At 58.2% G+C, this 26,521-nt stretch overlaps 1 protein-coding gene across 20 annotated transcripts in view; it reads right to left on the bottom strand.

Annotated features, from left to right (window-relative positions):
* The window catches only part of ADGRB2 (adhesion G protein-coupled receptor B2), a 34,385-nt gene extending 8,092 nt beyond the window's left edge, over positions 1 to 26,293 (bottom strand). For 4 of the 20 annotated variants that reach the window (XM_005544136.5, XM_005544137.5, XM_074028063.1 and 1 more), the window contains exons 1-21: positions 21,259 to 22,067; positions 9,946 to 10,029; positions 8,147 to 8,311; positions 7,380 to 7,544; positions 7,129 to 7,296; positions 6,953 to 7,054; positions 6,700 to 6,806; positions 5,659 to 5,853; positions 5,422 to 5,490; positions 5,238 to 5,346; positions 4,616 to 4,943; positions 4,141 to 4,246; positions 3,897 to 3,940; positions 3,510 to 3,636; positions 2,914 to 3,017; positions 2,692 to 2,794; positions 1,846 to 1,996; positions 1,594 to 1,663; positions 1,100 to 1,166; positions 853 to 938; positions 455 to 553 (exon numbers count right to left, since the gene is read on the bottom strand). In XM_005544136.5, coding sequence (XP_005544193.2) covers positions 455 to 553; positions 853 to 938; positions 1,100 to 1,166; positions 1,594 to 1,663; positions 1,846 to 1,996; positions 2,692 to 2,794; positions 2,914 to 3,017; positions 3,510 to 3,636; positions 3,897 to 3,940; positions 4,141 to 4,246; positions 4,616 to 4,943; positions 5,238 to 5,346; positions 5,422 to 5,490; positions 5,659 to 5,853; positions 6,700 to 6,806; positions 6,953 to 7,054; positions 7,129 to 7,296; positions 7,380 to 7,544; positions 8,147 to 8,311; positions 9,946 to 10,029; positions 21,259 to 22,060 — 3,251 coding nt within the window. In that variant the 5' untranslated portion in view covers positions 22,061 to 22,067. Of the gene's footprint in view, positions 1 to 454; positions 554 to 852; positions 939 to 1,099; positions 1,167 to 1,593; positions 1,664 to 1,845; positions 1,997 to 2,691; positions 2,795 to 2,913; positions 3,018 to 3,509; positions 3,637 to 3,896; positions 3,941 to 4,140; positions 4,247 to 4,615; positions 4,944 to 5,237; positions 5,347 to 5,421; positions 5,491 to 5,658; positions 5,854 to 6,699; positions 6,807 to 6,952; positions 7,055 to 7,128; positions 7,297 to 7,379; positions 7,545 to 8,146; positions 8,312 to 9,490; positions 9,656 to 9,945; positions 10,030 to 21,258; positions 22,076 to 25,937 lie in introns of those variants that run through there. The other 16 variants (XM_074028041.1, XM_045375975.3, XM_074028048.1 and 13 more) reach the window with 9 other exon arrangements.
* Between the last annotated feature and the right edge of the window lie 228 nt (positions 26,294 to 26,521).

Below are 26,521 nucleotides of genomic sequence, written 5' to 3'. Positions count from 1 at the left end.
CTGAAATGCTAAGTCTCAGATTCTATGACAGATGATAAGACTCAATGATTCACTCATTCTAACATGCTTAGCTTCTGATTGTCTTATTCTAAGATTCTATCATTCTAATTCTAAGGTTCTATAGCTCAAAAATTCTAAGGCTTAAGATTGTCTGAGTCTCTGTAGGTTGGGGGTGTGGGGCTGTGCAGGATAGAACATTAGCTGGGAGTGAGGGCAGGGGCGGGATCCAAGGGTGGGCGAAGGAACCGGGCACCTGTGGGAAGCACAGACATCCACTCCTCATCGCCTTGGCCACCTCTTGCCGAGCCCTTGAGAGTGTGTGGCGGCTGGCAGGAAAGGGTAAGCTTTCCAGGGCACTGGGCTGATATCCCTCCTCCTCCCCCCACCATGGGCACTGCCCCCCCAATTCCTTTGCCCCACCCACCCCCACCGCCCCCCAGGGGGCACGACTAACATGGCGTTCCTGGCCGAGGCTGAGCTGAGCAGGGGGCTGGGGACCGCTCCACACGCTGAGCAGGGGAGGAGCAGGCTGGCCCAGGGGCACCGCTCCGACCTCGGGGGCGGCACAGACATGGGAGAAGGAGGGGAAACACATGGGAAGCCGGGAGATGGGGCAGAGTGAGCCCCGAGTGGGGTGGGAGGGGAGGGCAGACGAGAGAGAGAGAGCTGGGTTAGGGTGGGTGAGGGGCTGCGGCTGAGCATTCCAGGTGCCCACCTTGCCTGCAACCTTGATGCAACCAAGGTTGGGGAGCCCCGGTCGCATCATCGAGCCCTGAGTCTCCAAGAGCACCCATGTCCCTCCCTCCCTGCACCATTTCCAGAAAGGCCAAGTCTCAGAGGCCCTCCCCTTACCCGGCCCTCTGCTTCTTGGATTTGTCGGAGATGCCATCACGTGCCATGAGCTTGTTGAAGACGATGATTCCGATGAGCATGTTCACCTGGGGGCCCAGTGGAGTGGAGTGGGGGAGATAGGATCACCAGGTGCCCTCCTGGCAGGGAAATTCCCACATGGGAGCTGGAGTGCAGGGAGGAGGTAGAGGGAGAAACAGGATGACCCTCTGGGGCCACGCCCCTTCCAGGATGCTGAACGGGCACGTACCAGGACAATGACGGCTGCAGGGCCCACAAAGGCGTAGAGCAGGCCGCCCTCCAGGGAGAGCCAGCAGCTGGGGTGGGGGAGAAGAAGGGTGTCAGACACCCGGCAGCCTCCCTCCCCACCCTCAAAAACCACCCCTCAGTCCTCCCAGGCTGCCATGCCCGCATGGCCAGTGCAGTCTGAGCCCCACACAGTGAGAGTGATCCACTGGCTCCTGCTGAGCCTCGGTTTCCCCTCCAACAAAGGTCCAGAACATTAGGCTCATCCCCCAGGGCTCCCATGGGGATGACACAAGGCTGACTCCTGAGCTAAACAGTCCCTTAGGGATTACCCAGTCCCAGCACATTCCCTCAGTCAGGGAAACTGAGGCTCAGAAATGGGGAGGAACTTGTCCAAAGACCCACAACAGGCATGGGCCAGGATTTCAGCTGGCCGCCCAGTCCAGTTCCCTAACAGATCCACTAACCCCTACTACCCACCACGGGAGGCCCACGTACTAGCTGGATGTACCGTATCCTTTGGTTCGGGTAAAGCCAACAGACACGGCCACCACCAGGGCAGGCAGACCTGGGGGAGTGGGGGCGCCAGAGTGAGACGGCTGCTGGTCTTCAGGGACCCCTTGTTCTCCCAGACTCCCAGCCCAGCTGACCCCTGTGCCCAGAGAGCTGGGCCAGGGCCAAAGCTGAACCTCTCTGGCTGCCCCTGCCCACCAAGGCCCAGCAGCAGAGTCCAGCACTGGCCCTGCTCACCCCAGCCCAGGCAGAGGAAGCGCTTGCGAACGAGGCGGGTGCGCATCCGCCCAATGACAGCCAGGTAGGACTGCCAGGCCTCGGTAAGCACCCAGCAAAAGGAGGAGAGAAAGAAGAAGTGCAGGAAGGCAGCCGTCATGGTGCACACGCCCTGCAGGGAGAGGGAATGGGAGGGAGTGGCCCTGAGCAGCCGCCAGGGCAGGAGGCGCCGGGCTTCCCACGCCCGCTGCTGGGCGCTGCCACAGCCGCCCACCTGAGCCCCGCCCCCCACAGAGCCCTGCCAGGCTCCCCCGCCTTCCTGCACCCACACACAGCACGACACGGGCCTGGTGACACACACACAGCACTCGGCATCTAGGGAGGCGGGTGGGCAGGCCGCCCACGCACAGACGCGGCTGGCAGGGAGGGGGACAGACATGAGCACCTGCCACATCACAGCCGGGCAGGCCCCGTGCCTGGCGCTGTGCAGAGAAGGCCAAGGGGGCATAGGGAACAGTCTGCACAGGTCATCCACAGGTAGGTGGCAAAGGAGGCCTCACTCGGGCTCCCACACGCTCACAGACACGAGGAGGCCCAATGCCACCTGCCCAAAACACACCCGGCGCTCAGCTCACACACACATTTGCTGATGTTCACAGACGTTCCTCACTTGAGTACACACCCCCTCTCCAACGTCTTCACATACGGTCTCACACACTATTTCATACACACTCTAATCTCAGCATGGGGCACGCACACGCCACCACTGATGGACATACAAGCAAACACACACACTGTGCTCTCCACCCTCACCCCTCCACCCTCCACCCCGCTCACACCCTGGCAGCCCTGGAAGCCTGCACCTGCCTTGCTCAGCACCCGGGACTGGCCCACGAGGATCAGGATGTTGGATGCCAAGATGGAGAGGCAAAAGTTCAGCAAGATGATGGAGCGCTCAGATTTTATGAACCTGCCGGGGCACAGCAGGCAGAGACAGAGGCGCTGGCTGCCCTACCCGACCTGGTGTGGCTGGCCACCTCCCGCGCCCCTCCCCCCTCACCAGCCACCAGAGCCAGGTGTCAGACCTACCTCCAAAAGGCGGCATAGATGGCGAGCAGAGTGAGCAGTGCCATGCACGACACCGCACAGCCGATCACCAGGGGGACCGAGGGGGAGCCCGCCAGCTCCAGGGTCTGGAGAAGATGGGCAGACGGTCAGATGGGCAGACGGTCAGATGGGCAGACGGTCAGATGGGTAGATGGTCAGATGGGTTGCTGGGAGAGGGGAGCTGCAGGGGTGCCCCGTTCCTTCATCTACCACAGACTGGCATACCCATAGGCAGAAGGGCAACACCTTCTAGATGTTGTACTCATGCATGCACAGAACAGACCCAGGTATCCATGTGGACACATATTTACGCTCAGTCACCTGCACTCTTCCACACACCCAGACACACACATGTGCACACACACACACACACAACTGGCCACTGCTGCATACCCCCAGGCAAATATCATTGCTGTCAGCACAATCCCAGGGACACAGACTTCCACGTGCAATCCCACAAGTGCACCTGCAGATGCACATTCAGGATCACCCAGGTGCCTGCCAACACCATCACTGATGACTGCTGGAAGCCCAGGGCCTCCTCCCTTGTCCAGCCCAGGCACCTCTGTTCCACTCACCAGGTCCTTGGGCGGCTGGGCCAGCACAGCAAAGGTGGACAGGTGCTGGCACTGGCAGCGGGTGTGAGCTGCCTGGGTCTCCAGGGTCTGGCAATTTTCAGTGTCCCAGTCTCCTGAGCTGGCATCTCTTGGGTAGGGGAGAGATTCAGTGAGCCCCAGGCCAGCTACATGGCCTTGCCCCCAGTCCTGGCCACTGCCCAAGGACAGGCTAAATCCACAGTAAGGCCACATCCACGAGGCAACAGCAGGGAGGCCCAGGATATGTTCTTGACCCCTTAGGCTAGGATGGCACCAAAAATCCCTCTTGCCTTTCAGGCAGGAGACCCCTTTCTGACAAGGGGCCCTAGGGCTGCTCCCTTCCTCACCCAGAGGAGCCACCCAACTCACGCTCTGGAGTAGTCCCAGCTGGCGCAATGGGGATCCGTGGTGCCCTAGGGAGCAGAAGACATGAGTGCAGTCTAAAGAAGAAGCTCACCACACCCCACCACTGCCCATGCCATGGGGGCCACAGCACCTCCCACACAGGTCCAAGGTTCAGCCCACCATCAGGGACAGAGTGCGTCCCACCAGGCAGGCCTCTGGCCACCCAGGTTGGGGTGCACCCAGGGTTTCTGCGTGGATCTCCACTCACATTGATGATGTAGGAGAGCTCCACAGTGATGAGGGGCTCGGCTGGAGGCTGGGTAGGGGGGCGCACAGTCACTGTCATCACCCGCGATGTGACGGCCAGTGGGGGCCTGGGGGACAGGTACTGAAGTCAGCTCCTGCCAGCGGGTGCCAGCCCCCATCAGAAACCCTGAAGCCGCTTTGGATTGGGGGGGCAGAGGTTTCCAGGGAGCCAAGACCTAGGGGAAGGCCTAGCTCAGTGGGGTCCAGGACCTCGGGTGAGGTCTAGAGCTCTGTCCATCACGCCCTGGGTGGCAGCCCAGCCTCTGGGAGCAGCATGGATATATTTGAGAAGCACGTATCCAGAGCCAGGCAAGGGGTTCCTGAAGGCGGAGGAGGCTGCCGTGGATCTCTGCAGCCAGCACTGGCTCAGTCCTCCTTCCCTTACCTGGGCCTTCCTGGACCCTCAGCAGCCCCATCCACCCATCCCCAGGACTCACCTGGGGGGCGGCAGGATGAGGCCAAGGGTGCGGTAGAGCACAGCACCAATCACAAAGTAGGAGGACTCATCGGGGTCTGCTGGGAGGAGGCGCTGGTGGGAGTGGCCCGGGCCAGGGGGCACCGTTCCTGGGCCCCTCCCCCTGCCAGGGCTGCCTGCTGCCCCAGATGTGGCTGGCTTCCCTGGGGAGGAGAGGCTGAGCACCTCCTTGGGCAGGAAGAGGCGGTCCTCTGAGTGCCGCACCCAGTCTTTCATGCCCCGGCGGCCCCGCATGGGGAACGTGATGTCGCTGGACACAGCTGAGACGGGCTCTCGCTGAATGCTGATCACTGCAGTGGGAGAAGGGTGGGCAGAGACAGACAGAGGGGCAGAGGCAAAGGGTGGCAGACCAGGGGAAGAGATAGATGTAAGGGAAACACGTACCAGGAAAGGAAGATGAGGACACCGAAGTTGGTACAAACACAGAGACAGAGAGATGTACACAGAGAAACAGACCACACAGAGAAGAAGGAGAGGGTGGAATGTGGAGAGAAAGACACAAATATGGGGTTAGGTAGAGAAAAGACAGAACCTCCTGAGTTCTGGCACATTCAGGACCCCCTCCCCTGCCTGCCTCCTTCTACCTAGATTCTCCGTGACAATCAGAGAGCTCTGGAAGGCCTTGAGAGCATCGCCCACCAGGTGAATGAAGTCCTCCACGACACGGAGCAGGTGCACAGAGCCAGGGGACACCTGGGGACAGAGAGTGTGTAAGGGTCCAAGGCAGGGTGGGTCACGGGAGGAGAAGCTGGCAGCTGTGCCCCGCACCTGCTGAGCATCGTCCCACTTCTCCTTGTTTTCCGCATCCACCATGAAGCTCACCACCTGGAAGAAGCGCTGGGGAGAGAGCAATGAGTGGCAGGGGGTCCTAGCCCCAGGGAACAGGGGGTTTCCCCCACTACAGCCAAACTTGCTGCCTCTGCAGCAGACTCTGCCTAGGGGCCTGGCCTCCCCCTTCAGTCTGGGCCTTCTCCACCCTCCGCCCTCCTTCCTCCTAGGCGGTACCTGCACATCATCAGCTGAGGGCACGTAGGTGGCCCTCTTAAAGGTGTCAGTGACATTCCTCAGAATGTCCACAGAGAAGAGCAGGTCCCCACTATAGTAGGTGCGCCGGGCCAGTAGCTCCTGCAGGCTGCGCACCACCTGTGACATGCCCTCGCCCGCCAGCATGCGCTGCCCCTTGGCCAGGTGCTCCCTAAGCTGTAGGTGATGAGGGGGCCACAGTCACTGAAGTGTCAGGAGCTGGAACCAGACCCTGGCCCATCCCACTCCAGTCCACCCACTGCTTGCATCCACGGGGAGAGAAAGGGGGAAAGGGTCAAAGAGGCTCAAAGGGGCGCACAGGGGAGACAGAATCCGAGAAAGAGACTCATAAAGACAGAGAGAATCCCAAAGCGTACTTTAAAAAAGACTGAAATAGAAACACCTAGAGAAAAAAAGGTGTTCAGATGTACATATGAAAGATATAAGCACAGTATGGGAACAGGGTACCTCCCCATCCCAAAGGGGTCATGTGTAATGAGTGTGTATGTGTGGGCGCGCGCGCGCGCGCGCGCACACACACACACACACACACAGTCTCTTTCTCTCTTTCTCTCACTCTCTCTCAACACAAGCTCTAAATGCATTCACACAATTAATACCCAGTTACAGTCAAACATGTACACATATTTGCTGACACTGCTCTTACCCTATGACTGGCCCTGGGCTGGGCGCTGGGGACACAAAACTAAATTCAATGTTTCCCCTGCCTTCCAGGAGGCCCCAGTCTAGCAGCACACACAGATACTTGGATGAGCACCTAATGACTGAGGAGCTCATTCTGCAGGAGTGCAGAGGTAGGCACCAGGGATAAAAGAAGACACTTGAGAGTCAGGCCTTGAGGTATGAGTAGGAGTTTGCCAGACAAGGAGAGGCACAGCCAGGCAGAAGTGGGCACAGCATATGCCAAGGCACGTGGGAATGAGTGAGAATCACGCTCCCTCCACCCCTTAGCAGAGTCTGAGACAGATTCTGCGGTGCCCCAGCCCAGCAGGGCGCACTCACTGACAGATACAGGTAGCGGTACTCATGGGAGATGCAGCGAGCAAAGCTGGGCAGCCCCCAGTATGCCACGCCTTGGGCACTGAGGAGACAGCGGCGGCTGGCAGATCCTGCAGGGCAATAGGACAGAGGTCTGGGCATGGGCACTGAGCTCTCACCCACACTCCTCCACACCTCAGAGAGGCTGGGGGTGCAGAAGGGGGGCAATGAGAAGGGGGGCAATGAGAATGAATGGGGAAAGCCACCTGCCCCTTACCTGAGGCATTCGGGGGGCACTTGTTGTAGATGATCTCACCAGCAGCTGCCTTCTTCCACGTCATCAGCATCACGTACTCATCCCTGCACATCTCGTGGAAGGCTGTGGGTGCAGGAGTAAGGCTCAGCTGGGCCCGTACATGGGGCCCCCAGCCCCCAGGGTCATTAGGGCAGTACCTGGACACCTCTTCTCACTACAAGGCTTCACCTCCTCTCCGGTGCCCTCGCAGGGGTAGCCCTGCGTGCCCGTGGCCTGGCACATGCGGAAGCGGCGCTGCCAGCCTGTGTCACACGTCTTAGAGCACAGGCTCCATGCATTCCATGGCCCCCACTTGCTATCAGTGGCTGTGGGAGAGGGGAGGCATGAGTGGGCCCAGGTGCCCCCATGGCCAGAGCTGCCACCTGCCACCCCTGGGCCAAGCACTCACCTGGGCACTCGAGGTTGCTGCACTCCCGGGTGTCAGTGAGGGCACCCGTGCATGTGGCCCAGGCTGGGCCCGCCACACTGCACTTCCGGCTGCGCTGCTGGGTCCCATTGGCACAGGACGTGGAGCATGGGCCCCAGGGACCCCATTCTAGCCACTGGCCTTCCACTGCATGGGGAGACACAAGCAGGGGTGGCTGTTGAGCAGGATGTGTGAGGGCTGGTGGTGTGGAGCACCAGAGGGAGACCCAGAGCCTGCTAGGCATTCAGATTTGAGTCAGGCCAGACCCACTGGAGTGGGGAGGGGAGGGGGTTATGAGGGAGGCTGGAGTGAGCAGGTAGTGCCTGGGCCTCATGCTGCCTGCCTGCCACCAGTTCCAGAAATACAGGACATCTCTCCTCTTAGCACCAGGCACAACTCACTTCTGGCTAAGGGAAGGGGCTGCAGGGGTGTCTTCTGATCTTTGCCAGTACTTCAGCCGAACTTTGTGTCCTCTCACAGTCCAGCTGGCCATGCACCAAAATGCAAGGGCAGCCCACGACTTGGAGAAAGAGTGGTCCCCTTTTGATGGAGTCACAGGATACTAACTCAAGTCAGGGCTAGGGGGTCACCTCGCACACAGGCAGGCATACTTCTCCAGTCTCCCCATGCTTGGTCAAAGTTTACGGGGCTCCCAGGGGCAGGTCACTGGACCTGATTGCCTCCCCAGGTCTCCCAACCCCCCACCGGGCTGGCCAGCGCCCTCATGGAAGCCCACGGGCGCTACTGACCCGGGCAGGCAGCCATACTGCAGAGCTTAGTCTGCAGCTCGGGACCCTCGCAGGCCTTGCCGCCGTGCTGTGGGGGCACGCAGGTCCGCATCCGGCTCCGGGACCCCCGCCCGCAGCTGCGGGAGCACAGGCTCCAGGACCCCCACTCCTCCCACACGCCGTGCACTGCAAGGAAGCACGTGGCCGGTGGCTGGGCGGCACCATGGCCCCGCCCACCACCAGAGCCTGCCCATCCGCCCACCAATCAGGAGCTCCGCAGCTCTGCGGCTGCTCCTCATTGGCTCTGCCCCGGGTTCTGTTGACAGGGGGATCTCCCAGGGCCCCACCAAGGCACGACCCTTCGAAGGGATGTGCAAGACCAAGGCTTCTGGTCCTAATTCACATAGGATAGCCCCTGTGGACGCCTGGACAAGGAGGCCAGGACCAAAAGAGGAGGAGAACCAGGGGTCCTCTCCTGAGGGCACAGGAAAATTCAGGAAAGGACCCAGGATCCACGCCATTCCACCCCTCCCCACCCCACCCCTAGACCCAGAGCCTCAATACAACACAGCAGTCCGGGGGCAAGAGAAGTGCCCTTCCCAGCCCCAAGCGCAAAGACACACAAACATGAACCTCTACACAGACACCGACACACCGAGCTCACACTCTGGAACACAGCTTTGCCCCAGGGCTTTGCAAACTCCTGCCACACCCCCAGGTACCAAGAGCCCTTCCCAGGTAGGCCCTGCTCTAAATCCACAATACCACTGGCATGGCCTAGGCCCCACTTCACCCCCTCACGGAGCAAGGAGCAGGACTGGCTGAGGCTGCCCTGCCCTTACTGTCTCAAGCAAGCACATGCATTTCCTTAACAACTACACACTCAACTGAGGGAGGCTTGGGGGAGGCTCCCTGGAGAGGGGGAGTCCAAAGGAGGGAGGGGAAGGTCAGGGAAGTGGCATTTGTCTTAGATCTTGAAGGATAGGCTGAATTTGAATAGCCAAGGTGGGGGAGGAAGGATAGGACAAGAATCAGCAAATGCAGGGAGGTGGGAAAGTGCGCAAGCTACCGATATGGCCAGAGCGGAGTGGGTAAAAACATGAGCCTTGGTTACCAGGATGCAGGCATTGGGGGAATGATGTGCCCAGAACCGGACCCAGTAGCATGGGCCCTGGTCTGATCCATCTGTGCCCCCAGTGCCCTGCGCCAGGCTGGCATGGTGCACAGTTGGGCATGGTGTGGGGAGCAGCCACATTTATAGAATGAAAGGAGGAGGCAACCAACCATTTTGGAGATTAATCTGCCCGAGTACCAGGCAGGACCTAACCCTGCAGGCAGATGGGGTGGGGAGGAGGATGGGCCTACCTGGGCAGGTGGCTGAATTGTTGCAGGGCCGGGTCTCCCGCAGGGGCCCGCTGCACAGGGTCCCATAGGGGGAGGACACGCAGGAGCGGGTCCGCACCTGCAGACCCTGCCCACACGTCAGGGAACACACGCTCCACGGGGACCACTCCTCAGCCGCCGGGTCGCCTACGAGAGAGGGACAGCGTCGGCGGCAGGGGGCACCTCCCAAGCACTCAGTCTCATAGGGATAGGGGGAGCGGCAGTAAGGTGGGGGCAGGCATCAGAGGGATCCTCCTACCCTGACCCCAAGTAACAGACTCTTCAGGAGGCCACCCAGCCCTTCCCACAAGCTTCATGTGGCACAGATGCGACTGAACTCCAGGACAGAGACAGACAGGCACACACCAAGCACACACGCCACCAGACACACACAGTCGGGCCCCCGCCGCAGAGGAAGGGAGGCGGGCCCGAGTTACCTGTCTGTGCCATGTATAGCCCAGGCTCATCTGCAGACCTCGGCCACTGGGTTTTCACTTTCGGTTCCTCTTCCGGCTCCTCACCTGGAACACGGAGGTGGTGGCAGGGGCTCAGCAAAGGCCAGCTAGGTCCTGCCACAGTGGCACAGTGAAGGCAGCCTTGCTTGCCCTCCGCCTGAGGGCCTGGAACCAACTGCATGATGCCCTCTCAGGATCACATCCTGCCCTCGGTCCCACCACTACTGCTTCAGACAAGGAAACTTAGGTTCAGAAGGCTACACAGGACTAGCCCCTGGCCTCACAGTCATCTTTTCCACCTCTTGCCTCAGCCAGATGTGGGGGAGATTTAAGGGGCACGGCCACCCACATGAAAAAGCTCTGGGAACGCTTCTGTGCCAAGTGCGGCCCATACCCCTCTCCTTTAGTCCTCTCACTGGAAAGAAGAACCATCATCTCTGTTTACAGATGAGGAAACTGAGGGCTAGAAAGGGGAAGTGCCTTGTCCAAGAGCACACAGCTGCATTTGCTCCTCCACTGGACTGACTTCTAGGGACTGAAGAAACATCCAAGCTGAGCTGCGGCAACCCTGGCCCCGAGCCTATCTCTGAGATACAGTTCATGCTCCTCAAGCAGCACTGGACTATGACCTGGAGGCACAGGTCAGAATGCCACCCCATGAGACCCAAGGGGCCTAGGGCAGGTGCCCACATGCAACAGACCTTTCTCCTGCTGGCCCTGAGGCCAGGAGAGCAGCAGGTGCTTGAGGAGGCCAGGCTACCTTCACCCTGGCCTCACCAGGCTCTCAGCTGTCCTGATTTATGTGTCTGGTCTAGGCCTTGGAAGCACTACTAGCCCTGGTGGCTTCCATTCTCCAAAGCCTGGCCCTCCTGCACAGACATGCGCTCATCAGGGCCCTCTCTCACAATGGGGTGTCAGGGAGGGGCAGACATGGGCGCAGAAGGGAAAGGCCCAGCAGCCTCTGCATGAGCAGGTGGGACTGGAAGAGCCTTTGAGGATGGGCTCACCCCACGCTGTCCCCAGAGTATTAGGTGCTCCTCTCCCCCACCTCCAGGCTCCTTCCTAATCCTAAAAGCCGGCAGCACGTGACAGGCGCTCTGAGTGTGAAGAGAGCCACCAGGGCTGCCTCTTCCTGCCCCCTGCTGCCCAGCCCAGGCACAGCAGCCGAGAGGAAGCTCTTTCTCACCAAGCATGAGGAGCTGCCACCCTGAGCAAACCCGCTGCCTGGGGGCTCGGAACTGCCATCCAGCTCAGCCTCTGGTCTCATCCACTCTGGGGCCTTTCCCTCCACGTCAGTCACCAGCCCCAGGGCCTGAGCCACACGGTCCCTGAAATTTCTCCATCTCTGAAACCTGGACTCCCAGAAGAGCTTTGGAGTGAGTTAACCCTGGATCCCAAACGGGGTGTTGACACTGACCAGCTGCGTGGCCTCAGGCAGGTCTCTTCACCTCTCTGACCCTGCTTTATCCTCTGGAGAACAACATTCATTATACTCCGTCCCCAGGACTCGTGAGGACCCCCTGCCAGGAGGGCCCTGAACCCCTCAGCCCCCTGCTTGGCACACGGCAAGAACTCAGAAGACAGTCGCTCTCGTTTATTTTTATCATCTCCCTTCTCTTCACAGCCTCCACCCCTTCCAGCCCCTCGTGTGCTACCCGAGCCTACTCCCTCTGAATAGCATCTGCAGTTCCACTTGGCCCCTGCCTCTCTTGGGACCACAGAGGAGGTGGCAGGGCCAGGCGTGCCAGCTCCTCGATCCCCTCCCCCAGCCTTCCGTCATGCCCGCTCAGCCGTCCCCAGCCCTGGAGCCTTGTGACAAGCTACCCTCTCCACGCCCACCCCCAGGCTGCTGAAGAAATCTATGGCTGTGCCAACTGGCACCGTGACAGCTTCAGGGGCTCCACATCCGCTGGGCACCCGGGGCTTCTCAGTGGCCCTTCTTGGCTCCATTCCCTCCTCATTCCCCACCGCGGCCATCCTGCACCTTGTCCTCTCTCCTCAAGCCCATCTCTGCCCACTCTCTCAGCGATGACCTCGACATCGGGAGCCCCCAACTTCTTGCCCAGCCTCTCCAACTACCAACTTCCCTGCAGCCCTTCTCCCCACAAAGGCCAGCTCTGTGGCCTGGGCCTGCATCCCCCTCCTCCTGCCTTCAGGAGGGCTCCACCCATTATCCCCTCTCGTCAGCACCCATCAGCATTCTCCCCTTGCAGCAGCCCAGGAACGGATCCAGGCCTCCTCCCTTCTTGGACAGGCCCTGCTCTGACCCTCTGCTTCCCACCATCAGTGACTGGTCCGCAGCCGGCACTCTGGTTTTTCACCTGACACACCACTTCCTGGCTCAAATGTCACCTCCCCTGTTAATCCACTGCAGTCTGGCTTCTGCCCACATCTCTCTGCTGAACGTGCTCTTGATAAAGTCATCAGCGCCCTCCGTGTTGCTAAATCCTGTGGACACTTTGCAGACCTGGTCTTGCTTCACCCCTCAGCAGCATTTGGTCCTGTTGACTCGTCCTGCCTTGAAGCACTCTCCTGGTTTCCCACCTCTCTAGCTACTCTGTCCCCATCTCCTTGAGTGGTCTATTTTCCTGCTGTTTCCCATATCAGGAGTCCATGCTTTGTCCTGTTTTCACTGCCAGCGCTCCCCGCAGGCTTAATTAACCCCCTCTGAACCAATGCTCCCAAATCATCATCCCCCGGCCCTGCCTTTCCTGTGCTCCACTCCTGGATATCCTCCTGCCTCCTGAGCAGTTCTCCTGACCATCAAATTCAGCATGTCCAAGAGGCCCCTCTCAAACTTCTACCTGCTTGTTTCCCCACCCTCTTTGCCTAGAAAACTCCTACTTGACCTTCAAAACCCACCTCAAATGACTTCTCATCTATGGAGACTTCCATATTGTCAACTCCCGAGGCAGAGTCGGCCACCCGCTCTTCTATGTGCCCTCTCATCACAGATGGGTCCATCTTCTGACTGTCAGAAATACCCCCCAATCTCTACCATAAGCCCGCTGAGGGAAGGCTGAGTCCTCTCCTCCACCCCCAGGGAATGCCAGCACAAAACTCAGCCCAGCGAAATACCAAGAAATAAGCACCAATGAATACATTGTTCCCAGTTTCCCCCACAATGGGGCTCACGGGGAATGGTCATTTGTAATCCTGACTCCCCATGCAAAGTATGAGCTCCTTCCCACAGCACCAGCATTCAGATTTGATATGCCAGCCTGCATCAAAGGGACCACTAAGACAGGCTCAAAGACACAGCTTCTGGCCCCTATTTATTCACGAACACTTTGGAGGTGCAAATCCAGCTGAGAGTCCTCCCATCCAGCTCCTGTGTGGGCTTCCTGCCCATCATCATGTCTGGGGCATCTACCAGTCTGGCATCCAGTGCCCACCAAATGTGGACACGTGAGAGACCAGCCTGACCTGCTTGTCGGGGACTCACAACGCTTCCTGTGGTCCCTGCTCCTCTTCTAACCGCTCACGGACCATCTGCTGGCCAGCCCCACAATGTCACAGGAGGGGCAGGGCGAGCAGGGAGCAGGTGGCGGTCAGTGGTTTCCAGAATCCACCCTATTTGAGAATCAGAACATGTCCGAGGTTCAGCTTTTGGATCCCTTTTCTGGCCTCCTGAGCTGGGCCAGAGAGGGGAAGGTACAAGCCCAGGGCCACACAACCAGGCCCTACACTGCCGGCCCGCCCCTCCATTCCCACCCATCCCACTCAGAGGAGAGGACAGGCCAGCAATTTATCCCCACACAGGGGAGGCTGGTTCTCCCTGGACGGGGAAGAAGACAGGTAAGAGCAGAGGTATCATCTACTGAAACACACAGTTAGGCAGCACACACTGTGTGCAGGCCCCAGCCAGCCCTGAGGCCAGAACAGGGCAAGCCACAAGGAAGCTGAGCCAGGCAGGGTCCAAGAGGACAGGAGGGGCCCCCAGAAGGGACGTGAGTACCCCGAGAACTCCCGAGTGTTCCACCCAGTGAGCTCAGCGGCTTGTGGGCCAGGTACCCCAAGGCCTGCAGTCCTGCAATCTATCAGCTTTCCCATCGGGTTGCCAGTCGTGGGCACAGATGTGCTGCCTGGGACAGGCTTCCTCACTCGACCACCTGATGACTTCATAACTGTTCTGTTCTGAATAAGGCAACGTTTACTAAACAACTCCTACACGCCAGTCACTATGCACTCGGCATCACCCCATTTCATCCTCATCAGGGCTGGTTTCCCCCATTTTACTAAAGAGAAAGAAGGCTCCAAGGTCTCACATTGGAGAGAGCCTGAGGTGGGATTCAAACCCAGGCCTGCCTGACTCCAGAGGCCATGCTTTTTCCACTGTACTGCACTGGCTCTGACAAAATGCCACTCAACTTGGACCTCCTTGGAGACACCTTCCCTAATTTGCATGGGACCCCAAGTCACTCCCCGCCTCCATCTAAGCCCCTAGTCCTCGCCCCTCTTATCCTGTTTTCGTGCTACTGTCTAATTGCTCCTTTGCACACCTGCTCCCCTTTCCCCTGACGTAAGCCTGATTCTCCTCTGTGTAACCTCCAAAGTGAGCCTTGGGGATCCCAGCCTCAACCACACCACTCCCAGCTGAGGAAATCTTCAGTGGCTCCTCCACTGCTACAGCCAGTGTGAAACTCTGAGCCTGGCATGCTCCGGCCCCTGCTGACCTGTCCAATCCTGGTTCCCTCACCCCACTGGGCAGCCAAACACACTGCAAACCCGTATGGACCTGTGGGAAGGGCACAGATTCTGGAGCCAGACACATGTGGGTTTGATTGACAGCTCTGCCACCGTCTTGCTGTGTACCCTTGGGCAAGGCACCTCACCTCTCTGAGCTTCAGATTCTTCAACTGAAGGTAAAGAGGACCCTTCCTACCACATAGCTTCATTGTGAGAATTCAGTGAAACCAGAGATGTGGACTGCCTGGAGCACAATCCACTCTCAATGAAAAGGAGATGTCAGCTGAATGCGGTGGCTCACCCCTGCAGTCTCAGCACTTTGGGAGGCCGAGGAGAGTGGATTGTTTGAGCCCAGGAATTCAAGATTACCCTTGGAAACATGGTGAAACCTCATCTTTACAAAGAAATACAAAAAAATTAGCTGGGCTTGGTGGTATGTGCCTGTAGTCCCAGCTAGTTGGGAAGCTGAGGTGGGAGGATTGTTTGAGGCCATGAGTTCGAAGCTGCAATAAGCCATGATTGTGCCCCTGCACTCCAGTCTGGAAGACAGAGGAGGCCCTGTCTCAGAAAAAGAAAGAAAGAAAAAGAACAAAAAAGAAAAAGAAAAGGAGATATCACCCCTTTTAATTATCCCTAGAATGTACAAATGCTTTCCTCCCTACACACATCTGCTAACACTATTCCCTGCCCTTGAAATACCCTTCCCTCTATTGTAATCTGCCAAAATCAATCTACATGTCAGTTGCCACCTCCTCCAGGAAGCCTTCCTAGACTGACAATACCGGGGTTTGGATATGTTGGTCCCCTTTTCTATGGCCTAGTCCCCAGGTCACCTTCTTCTATAGCTGTGAGGATCCTGGGCTCATCCCTTCTGTGGTCCCTGAGGAGGGGTCTCAGTCTCCCATGCCACTCTCTTGCCCAGAGGGCCTAGCTTCCGGGAAGACAGGCATTCAGCAAACATGGGCCAGATATTGCTGGGAGTTCCTCCACCCCAACCACACAGAGGACCCTCTTGCCTCACCCCTGGTGCCAGCAGGCGGGGTAAGCACAGGCTCTTTGCCACTTGCACAGGACTGCAGATACCTGCTATGCTGTGCTTCACAGACCCCGCCCCCCAAACTCCACACAGTCCTGTGCCCTCAGCCTACTATGGTATGAATGTGTTAAAAATAACCACAATAATCATCACTTCCATGGGGAGAGAGCGCTATGATTTACAAAGCAATCATCCCTTCCCGGGGCTCCCTGCTTCCTCCCTGAGGCTGGCCCCAGAGCCCTGAGCAGGAGCTGACTGATCCCCCTGACATATGCTCTGTCATGTCCCTCCATGGCACCCCATCCCCAGCAGTGCTTCTTGTACCCCACAGTGTATCAGAATCACAGGGCGCAGTGGGGGAAAGAGGTGGCTTTTGAAAGGCACAGGCTCCACCTCTGCAGTCCAGTGAAACTGGGTACCCCTATGAGATCATGTACCTAGCCAGAATGCCAGACCCCTGCCTCCAATAATTCTTCCTCCCCAGGCTGCTGACCTATCTACTCAGCCTCCCATCAGAGATAGCTGGGTCCCTGCCACCTCCCCCATGTGGCCAGAAGCTCCTCGAGAGCGGGGATCGTGTCTGACTCAGGCTGCTTCCCCCGCGACGCCCAGTTTCTTGCTGCCATAAAGCCCTTGGCCAAGAGGATGAGGCCCCAGTGTCCTGGGATGGCAGTCAAAGTCCTGGCCCCGTCTCCCTCCATTAGGGCTACCATCCAGCACCTCCAGTCTCTTTATAGCTCCTACCCCCAGCGTGGTTCACACCTCCACGCCCTTGCACAGGCTGTTTCCTCTACCTCAAAAGCCCTTCCTCCTGAGAGCTTCCCCAAAGCATGGGGCGGAAGATGACTTGGGGTGGCTCACAAATGTGCCATTAAATAACACTGGATCCTAGACTGAGGCTATCAGGCTCTCCCAGGTCTCATCAGTTTGTATGGGATAGTCTGGTTTGTGCCTGTTGTCCTGATGTAATTGATGGTACCCACCTCTTCCCCTTCATAACCTCAGATGTGCCATAGTTTAGATGATAAATTACATGGTCACTTTAATCCTTCCAACTGCATGAGAAATAAAGCCTGTGCAGTCCCAGACTTTAACACATCCCCAATGTGTGCTAATTCCTCTCTCTAACAAACGGAGAGGTAGGAAAAGCATCTAGCTAGAAGTTAATAATGGTGCTTTGTTTTCACTGTGGTTGTTTCTTTGGATATCTTCTATTTCAGATAAATGATACTCTTTCCATTTAAGATATGAAACTTATTTTTAATATATTAAATTTTAAAAATGATATGATTGAAAGAGAAATTTCACAGGCTAGTGAATTCCTATTCATTCCTTAAAACCCAACTCCAAATCACCTTTACACTACCGTCCTCCCCTCTCTTCCTCTTCCTCTTCCTTTGACATCTGGCAGGGTCACAATCGTACCTATTACACTAAATTATGATGACCCAGCTACTACTTTGTTAGGCATCTACCACGTGCCAGGCACTGAGCACTTACTCTCATCCTCTCACTGAACCCACCCCACAGCTCTGTGGAATAGCTGTCACTACCTTTGCTTTACAGGTGATGAAATAGGGGTGAAGGAACTTATCAACAGTCACTCAGCTAGTCAGTGGTATGGTCCGGAACTGAACCCAGATTGGGCAACTTCAGTCTGTGGCCTTGACCACCACTGTCCTAGTTAGTGCTCTCTCTCCCCCACCAGCGGGCAGACAGTGTGCCCAGCTCACCTCCTATCTCATTCAGAGCCAGCCCTAGGCCTGGCACAAACTCCACTCTGATAAAGACATGAAGATGTGTGTGAGGCATTGGCTGGAACTCAGTCCCTGCTGAGATGTCTGGGGACGTCTGGGCCCCACTCCCCAGCCTACGATAGAGAACACAGAGCTCCCCCAGCACAGATCTGGGCTGGAAGGACCTTCCAGGAAACACCACCACCGTGTGTGCTGGGTCTCCCCGCCCCCACTCTGCCTCCTCACTGCCTGAGCCTCCAACAGGCAGGGAAGGTCCCCACTTCCTGCTGCCAGACCAGGATGGCCAAAAGAGAGCAGCAGGGTCTGAGCGCTGGGAAGGAAATGCCAGTCTCAGGACAGGGCTGGGCAAATCAGAGGCAGCCTCCTAGAGGGGACAGGGCTTGAGCAGTGCTTAGAAGGAGGCAGGAGTTCTGGAAAACCAAGGGCAAAGACCATTCCAGGGGAGGAGTCTCGGTTGAAAGCGTCGGGGAAAATTTGGAAGAAGGCTGAAAAGCAGGTGTTAGCTAAGTCCCTGGTGGGCCTTGAACACCAGGCTGAGGAGTTTGGGTAACACTGGGGATTTGCTGGGGACTGGATCAGGGAGTGACACACAGATAACTGGGGGTTCTGAGGCCCCAAGATGGGCAGCACCTCGACCAAGTCACAGAGCAGCAGTGGCAGGGTGGGGGTTTGAACCCACTCTTGCCTCCCAGGAGACCCCAGGTTCACCTGGTGGCCACACCCGAAGAATGGAGCCTGGTGATGGGGAGGGCGAGCCTGCAGCAAGCAGCCAGGGGCAGGCCAGTGCCCACAGGGGAGGTAGGGATTGTGGCCAAGGAGAGAGGCGTGCATGAGGTGGGGTTCTTTCTCCCAAGTGTCACTGGGCACAGCCATTCCCACTGCCCAATGCCTCCTCAGGATTAGAGGGTCAGTGGGCAGGAACTGCAGGCTGGCACCAGCCCTCAGGGCTGAGCCCTGCAGCTGGCACTACCTCTGCAGCCCACCTTCCAGCCCTGGCCTCACCCAGCCTCCGTGTCAGTCCTCCACCAAGCTCCTTCCTGCCTGCCTTTCTTTTCTTCCTTTCCCCCCACTTAACAGATTGCGGCAGCAAGATGGCACAAATTTATGGCTCAACTCACCAAAAATAACAAGAGATCTATCAAAGGCAGTTTGCGTGAAATTAACAGGCGCCTGTACCCTCTTGTCAAACTCACTCGGCTCTGAGGCGTCCCAGGCACTCCGCCCAGTCACTGCCCACCAGCCCCCAGCCCAGTGCTCTTCCGGTACCAGTCCAAGCCCACCCTGCTAGGCCTTGCTGTGGATTCCCCTCAGCGGTGTCCCAGAGTGGATGAACACAGCTTCCCTGCCCTGGTGCCTGGGAGAGGGGCCAGGACAAGGGTATCACCCTTCCTGTTCACTACCATCCCCATGAATCTTGCTCTCAGTCTGGCAGCTGCAGGTGCCAGTCCATTCTCCTGAAGCCCAGTGGGGAGGAGACAAGGGAAGGAATGGAGGGGACCAAAGGCTTGGCAAAGGTGGTGCTGCCACAAGGCACAGACGGTGCCACGGACTCTCAGACATGCCCTGACATGTGGAATAAACAGTCATGTGCCCGCTGTGTCTCGCACCAGAAAGGTTGGGCAGGAGGGAGGAGATGGCAGAATAGAAGAACTTCCTGCCTGCCAAGGGAGGGGAAGGGGCTGTGCCAGCCCAGCTCTGGGCACCAGTGTGCCATGTGAGCCCCCTTATGACAGCTGATGCCACACCATCCCATGCCAACTCCCTACAGGGGCCCTCCCTGAAAAGCAACCCCAAGGAAACATGCCAAGTAGGACAAGGGGCAAGAGCAGAGGTCAGGCTTGGGAACAGCTGGGAGCCCTAGCTCAGGGCTCCCTGCTCAAAGAGACACCTGGCCTCATGCCCAGGAATAATCAGGCATCCAATCTCCACCCATCTCTAGCCCCAGAGGCCTCTGCAGAGGTTCTGATGATGGTGCCTTTCCCATCGCCGGCCCTCTCTGATCCCCAAAGACACCCCAGCTACCAACCAACTCCTGCTTCCGGCTTCAACCAAGCCCAGCTGGCTGCTCCTGGCTCTGTGCTCCACATGGCAGCCTGCCCAGATGGTGCCCGCCCATGAGGGCAGAGCCTTGCTCCGTCCACTGCAGATCACTGGGCCGATGGACCGCAGGGAAAGCCAGACAAAAGAACCCGCCTGCAGCTGAGCACGATGGGGGAGACCCCCACAGAGTGACAGGCAGTGGTGGCCATGCAGGAAGAGCCATAAACCTCCTGATATACGCCTGGCGTTCTCCGCCGATGTTCAACAAAGAAGCGAAATTCAATTTCTTCCTACAGGCACTAAATCCCAGGCCAGCCTCCGGGGCCTGTAACCTGCCCGCGGCCTGGCTGTCACTCGGACGGCTTCATTGACCGCCGTTAGAGGCCAGGCTAGCCTGGGAGAGAGGCCACAGCAAGGACACTGGGCACTTGCTGTGGATGGGCACGATGCCAGATGTCTCATTGGAGAGGCCAAGAAGGCCCCCATCCAAAGTACTGGGTCAGGCTACTTTCAAGATGACTACCCCCTCTAATTAATTCAGGGATACCTCCCCATTCTACAAAGAAATCATTGCCCACCATAAATAAAGGGATCAACTCAAGGTAACAGTCAAAGGTAGAGGCCAACTCCAGGGCTCTAGCCAGCAAAGCAGGGCTGGGGACAGGCTGCACTCCTCCAGTGCTCCTAGCAGCCCTCACACGATACTCCGTCTCCTTGTAAACACTCTCCCAGTGAAATCCAGATGCCCTTTCCATCCTCTATCCCTGCATCCTTGATCCTCATGAGGATAGGCCAGCACGTGTTATACCAAATGGGGAAACTGAGGCCCAGAGAGAGGAGAGGCCTCCCTGTCGGTACCAGAGCTGCAGAACAGACCCCAGACCTGCCTCCTTCCCATCCCCATGTCATCAGTCCCTGTTCCCTTCAGGTCTCCTGGTCAGTCCCCGGCCCAGCACTGTTCAGTGGGCACACAGGATCCAGCTGAGGCCCTCAGGCCCTTGAAGCTGCAGGAAGCAGGGTCTGCAGAAGGCAGCCGTGGCTGAGGGAGTTGGGGTGGGAGTGGGAGCAGGCAGGACTCAAGGGCTCGCAGAGCTTTTGCCCAGTCAGCAGGAAGCTCTAGCAGCTGGCGGCCTCAGTCCCAGAAGACATGGGCCCTGAGGGGGGAGACAGGGGACACCGGGAGCTGAGCCAGCCCAACCCTCCAAGGCAGCCTGGAAGCTCAGGCCTCTTCACCTAGGCACACTCTTCCTTGCCTCTCTCTGCCCTGACCCTGGGGCAACTGCCAAAACTCACTGACCTGTGTGGACAGGAATGCATCCCTGTTCCCTGCTTACTCCAGCCTCCAGGCAAACTTGTCAACTTGCAGCACCAGGGCCTGCCACGATCACTCCCAGCCTTGGGCCTTTGTGCACGCTTCTTCCTCTGCTTACAATGCCCTCATCTCACTTCTGCTTGTCCTTCAGGTCTCTGTTCCTGCATTACTTCCTTCAGGGAGCCTCTCCTGCCTGCCCAGTTAGGAGGTCCCTCCCTGGGTTTATATATCACCCTGCATTATCTGATCTGTGCCCCGATTCTTCTAGCCAGTCTGCAAACTCTTCAAGAGTGAGGTCTCACTGCCATGCATTTTGGTGACTGCAACATTTGGTCAAGGCTCAGCAGAAGGGTGACATCAGTGAACAGCTACATGCATGGCCGAGGATCTGCCAGGATGGACACCAAGGACACTGTCAGCCCCTGCAGACCCCGCCCCACCCAGGCCCTGCTCAGACTCACCATATCTCATCTCGGTTGTGAATAGATCATTGCTGCTCCCCGAGTGCAAATCGGCCTCAGCAGGTGGGGCTGGGCCCCCGGGCACCAGGGCATTGGACAGGGTGTGGGCAGCAGGAGGGCCTGGAGATGTGGTGGTGGCAGAGCCGGCCCCCGCCTCTCCAGGGCAGCTGCAGCCTGGCTGAGCAAAGCCGCAGGCCCTGCCGGCAGCGCGGCCACACTCCTCACTCCAGCGGCAGAGCACACCACAGGTGAACTGGCTGGAGTTGTTGTTGTTGATGAGCAAGACCTCGACAAAGCGGAAGGCTAGGGCAGCAGGCGCCAGCAGGCGCGGGGCCTCAGAGGGCTCAGCCGACAGGCACAGCTGCACAAAGTTCTTGTCGAAGTGCAGGAACGTAAAGGGGCCCGAGCCGCTGCACAGCTCCAACCCCGCTGCCGCCTCCGCCTCCTCCTCCTCTGGCCGCCCCACCTCTGACTCCGCCTGGGCCACTGCCTCCTCGGAGCTAGGCCGCAGGCAGGTAAAGTTGACCAGGTAGTGGTCCAGGGGCAGCAGGCGGGGGGCAAAGTGTGCGCACACCTGCTCCTGGCGGTTGAAGCGCAGGTAGAGGGAGTACTTGGTGGGGTCAGGGTTCTCCAGGGTCCAGGAGCAGCCCGAGGCGATGGTAGGAAAGAGGTCCTGCAGCGAGAAGGCCCCGTAGAGCACACCTGAGGCCAGGGCAGAGCAGGCACTGGGGGCGGGGTCGAAGGCGGCGGCCAGGCGCAGGGACAGAATCACAGACAGTAAGAGGGGACAGGCTGGGGTCATCCTATGTCCCTTGCCCTGTGGAGAGAGACAGTGGTCAGTGGGCCCCCGCACAGCCAGCATGGGCTCTGAACCTCCTATGGTGAGCTGTGGAGTGGGCCTCATAGTTAAGACCATGGTCTTTCGAGGAGTGTCACCCAGGTCCACCTGTGTGAACTTAGACAAGGGACTTGACCTCTCTGAGCCTCAGTTTCCTTACCTGTAAAATGGACCAATGATAGTACCTATCTCACAGGTTTCCTACAAGGGTAAAATGAGATAAGTAAGGGAAAGGACTTGGGAGAGTGCCTGGAATCTTGTGAACCCTGAAGAAATAGTAGCTGTTGTTGCCATTGTTCTGTTTCCTCAGAGTCAGCCCATCAACTACAAGCATATTTGCCTGACATTCAGATCCAAGCCCCAGCCCCACCATCCAACCTGTATTCTCCATAACTGTTGCTCTCAGTCCCAGTGTGTCATGATCAGCTGTGAGGCATGTCACACGTAACCTGCGGTAATTGTCAAAGCGGTGATGTTTGACTACGATTTGCTTTTTTATAAATTAAGAGCAATTTGAGGTTATTCCTGGAACAATGTCATTCTCACTTGCTTTACTGAGAGGGAGAGAAAGGGGCGGAGTTACAGCCAGTGTGCCAGGAACTGTGCACAACCTGAGCCATGCCCACAGGAGCGCACTGTCAGTGTGGATGTCATGTGTATCACTGCCGTGGATTTCCTGGTTGGAACAAGGGGGAGAGGCACCAAGCAAGGGGACTTTGGGCTTGAGCCCCAACCCAGCCAGCTGCCTGCTGGCTGGGTGACCCTCATGAACCTCAATTTTCTCGTCCGTAAAATGGGAGCAGAAATTCCCCCTCTTACTTCCCTCTTTCCCTCCAGCTCCATGGGATTATCTTCCAAGGTCTGGTTCAGGGCCTGCTACCCCCTGCCCTGTGAAGCCACCAGCCAGTCGCGACCTCTCTCCTATACTATTTCCCTAAGACTCGCTCATTCAGCTCATGGGTCTTCCAGTTCCTAAGAGTGGGGACCCGAACTTGTTGATTTCTACCTTCCCTTAAAGTGCTGCACCAAGCTGAGCTCCCAACAGGTGTGAATGTACTCCAGGTGTGGGTGGGCACCTAGGACCCAAGCCCTACCCCTACAGACACACAGAGCAGTCAGGCCAGAGTGGGTAAGGGCTGAGGATGGGGAGAGCTGCAGGTGCCCTCCCACCCCTCAGGCCAGGGCTGTGTCACTGCCCACAGCCTGCCCAGCCTCTATACAACTACCCAGAAAATGGAACCTAGTGCGTGGTCTGAATCAGCCCCACTTCCAATCCTACCCCCCAAGTAATCCACACGGCCTCCCTCCTCCATGCCACAGGATCGCTCACAGCACTGCACGGGCCCCTAGAGCCCAGTTGGTCCACATCAGAGGAGAAAAGACGGGGCTAGGAAAAGGGAGACAACCCGCTCCAGATCACACAAAGGTGGCCAGAGGGGACTCAAGCCCAGGATCTGAGGCCCAGCCCAGGCCCTTCTTATTCCACCAGTAGCCTCTGCTCCTTCCCTGTGCTTGCTGCTCAGGCTTCAGGCCAGATGGAGCAGCTATTAGCTCTGGGGACTGAATCAGAAACACAGGACAATTCACAGGTACGGCTAGATTTTCCCAAGACACAGTTGCTCCCAGGGAACAGACTTCCCCTTGGGTTTTTAGGAGTATCAACACTGGGCAGAGGGGGGACAGGATTTAGAACCCTAACTTTCCAGTCCCTGTGCAGCAGCCATGGAGCTCCCCACTGCCCCAGATGCCACATTCCCTCGTGCTATACCTCCAAGCCAGGCCCAAGCAAGCATCTGCCCCTCCCAGTCATACAGGGGCTGGGGGAGATGGTGGAGTAGCTCCAGGAAGACCTACTCACTGCAAAGGAGCCACCTCACCCTCCTCCCAAGACCCGCATGGAGTTATTCGGCAGAAGCCAGACAGGCTGTGCCTCTGCCCCCACCCACCCACCCTCCTCCTTAGAGCTGAAAAAGGGATGAGACCTCTGGTCTTTCCCACCCTACATCATGCCTGTCCCAAACTGCTCAGCCCGCCCCACCTGCTGCAGCACTAGCAAAGCCAGCGGCTGATGATGAGTGACATCCAATCCCCCTGCTGCCCCCAATTATTTTTAAGCAGGCTGCAAAATTCAGGCCATGGCTGCTGCTCAGTGGAGGGGAGGTGGGGGCTCATTATAGCCGGCCTCCCCTCCCCCACTTACAGCAGCTCAGGGAACCTCCCCTCACACACACACCAACACATGTGGGTTTGAACACCCTTGTGCCCTGAGGACACACCAAAGCATGAGTGCACAGACGTTCACAGGAGTTCTGCATACGAACGGATACATATGCACACGGACATGCAGACAGACAGGTGAAACCCACAGATTCATGCTGTCATGTGCACTCAGGAGTGAACACACACACACAGGGGTGTAGAGGCTCACACGTGTACACATGCACAGAGGTGCACACGCATTCTCAAGTGAGAACATACATGAGTATCTGGCCCTCTGAGGCTCGGCATATGACAGCTAAGTGTCAGGCAGGATCCTCTGCGGGGCCTTCCTTTGCGTGTCTGAAGCTGGGGCTCCCTCCCCTACCCCGCTCCTGGGCTGCTGCTCCCTACTCCACAGCCCCGCCCCATCAAGAAGCACAAGGTCCACATCCTTCACAGCCACAGGCTGGCTTCTCCAGAACGGAGCCACTTTTAACCCAACCCAAACCCCCCCTCCCCTCAGTCTCCTTCAGACACCTTCACGCTCATTCTGGGATTTCATCCTGGACATGCGCGACCCTCACTGTGTCGGCTGCGGCATAAGACCTTTTGGGGCACCTTTTTGTATCACTCCCCATCATTCAAAATAAGGCAAAGACCCAATTCCAAGCTGGGTCACAGGCAGCCACTGGTTCATTAAAGACCCTCCTGCCTGTGTGTAGCCAGGCCTGTCCTCCTGGGAGCACTGACAACCCAGAGGCCTCTCCCTGAGCCACCCCGGGAAGGGGACCTAGAAGGATGATCCTTGTCTCCACAGGCAGCCCAAGTGGCTCTTAGTCATGATTAACCTCCCTGAGCCTCAGTTTCCCTCTCTGTGCAATGCAGACCGTGAGCCTTGCCCTCAGGATGGCAGACACCTCATCAGCCTCCCAACAAGTTCCCAACACAGAGCCTGGCCCACAGCCCTGTCTCCTCTCTGTCTATTCAGGACCTCATAAACGCTATCCTCTTGCCTGCTGAGGTACAGGGCACTGCCTCTGGGAAGGCTCTTTGGGTTGAACCCTAAGTGGCTTGGCTACCTCCAAACCCAGGAAGACCACAGACCAATCCCTGCACAAGAGTTAGAGAGGAGAGGTACTAAGGTCAGCTCTGAGGAAGAACTTCCTGGGCCAGAGGTGGCTGATAGGAGGATCAAAAGGCCTCCTCCCTGAGAGATGGGTGAGGAGCTGACTGGAGTAGTCTCCCTCTCACTTTTAACCCTACCCAAGACCCCTCCTCTAGGGGGCTGGGGGCTGCCTTCACCACATGCCCCTGACCCCAGCAAGCCCAAGAATCCCACTCTGCCCAAACGCACTCAATCCCCTTTCTTTCAACCCCTCAGGGCTCCCCAGCTTCCCTTCTGCACCAATAAAGGAATTCAAGGCTTTCGGCAGCTGAAAGGGCCAAGGCAAGACTGTGGGGTAAGGGGCAGAGCAGCAAGAGAGGGGTGTCTCAGGGCCAGGGCCGGTCGGGGATTCCCGGGATGACTCCCATTTGACGCTGGGTGGCGGGGGAGGGGCGAGCCGGGGGAGGGGGCGCGGCGATGCGCACATCCGTCGCGTTTATCCACCTGGCAGCTCCAATTCGCCTGCCCGTCACTCACCCTCCGCCTCCCGGGCGCTCGCCGCTGGCCCTGCCCAGGCCGCCACGCAGGCGGGGACCCCCACTCGATGCCTTCGGGTCCTCTGCCAGTGCTCGGACCCGAGGACAGGGTCCTCAGGAGCTGCTCTCCCAGAGCTCTGTCGCCCCGGGGGGCGCACACCCTCCATCCTGCCTCCGGAGCTGGGGGACTGGGCCGAGGGGAGGGCGCGACCCCCTCTGTGCAGCCCTGCCGCTCCAACTGCCAGAGAGGGTCGCTCTCTTGGGGGAGGGGGTTCCTCCTTGAGCAGGAAAACGCGGGCAGAACCGGGAGGGGGACAAGGGGCAGCCCTCAGCCCCTGGGGGCGGTGCCGAGCGGGCGGCGGAGGGAGGGGGCGGTGACTCAGCCGCCCTCCGCCCGCCTCCCCGGAACTTTGCAGCAGCTGGAGCCACCGTTGCTACAGGAACCGAATGCTTTTGTTCCCCAATGTCAGGGCTGCCGGGGCAGGCGGGTGACGAGGAGGCTGCCACTCCCCAGTGGGACCCAGGTCCGGCCACACTGCCCAGAGGACTTCCAGCCATCACAGGTTCGAGTCCCCTTCCTCCGCG

The sequence above is a fragment of the Macaca fascicularis genome, chromosome 1 (assembly GCF_037993035.2).
Source record: "Macaca fascicularis isolate 582-1 chromosome 1, T2T-MFA8v1.1".
NCBI classification, from domain to species: Eukaryota; Metazoa; Chordata; class Mammalia; order Primates; family Cercopithecidae; genus Macaca; species Macaca fascicularis.
Note: the sequence above shows the minus strand (reverse complement) of the source record. Positions and strands in the feature narration are given on the sequence as shown.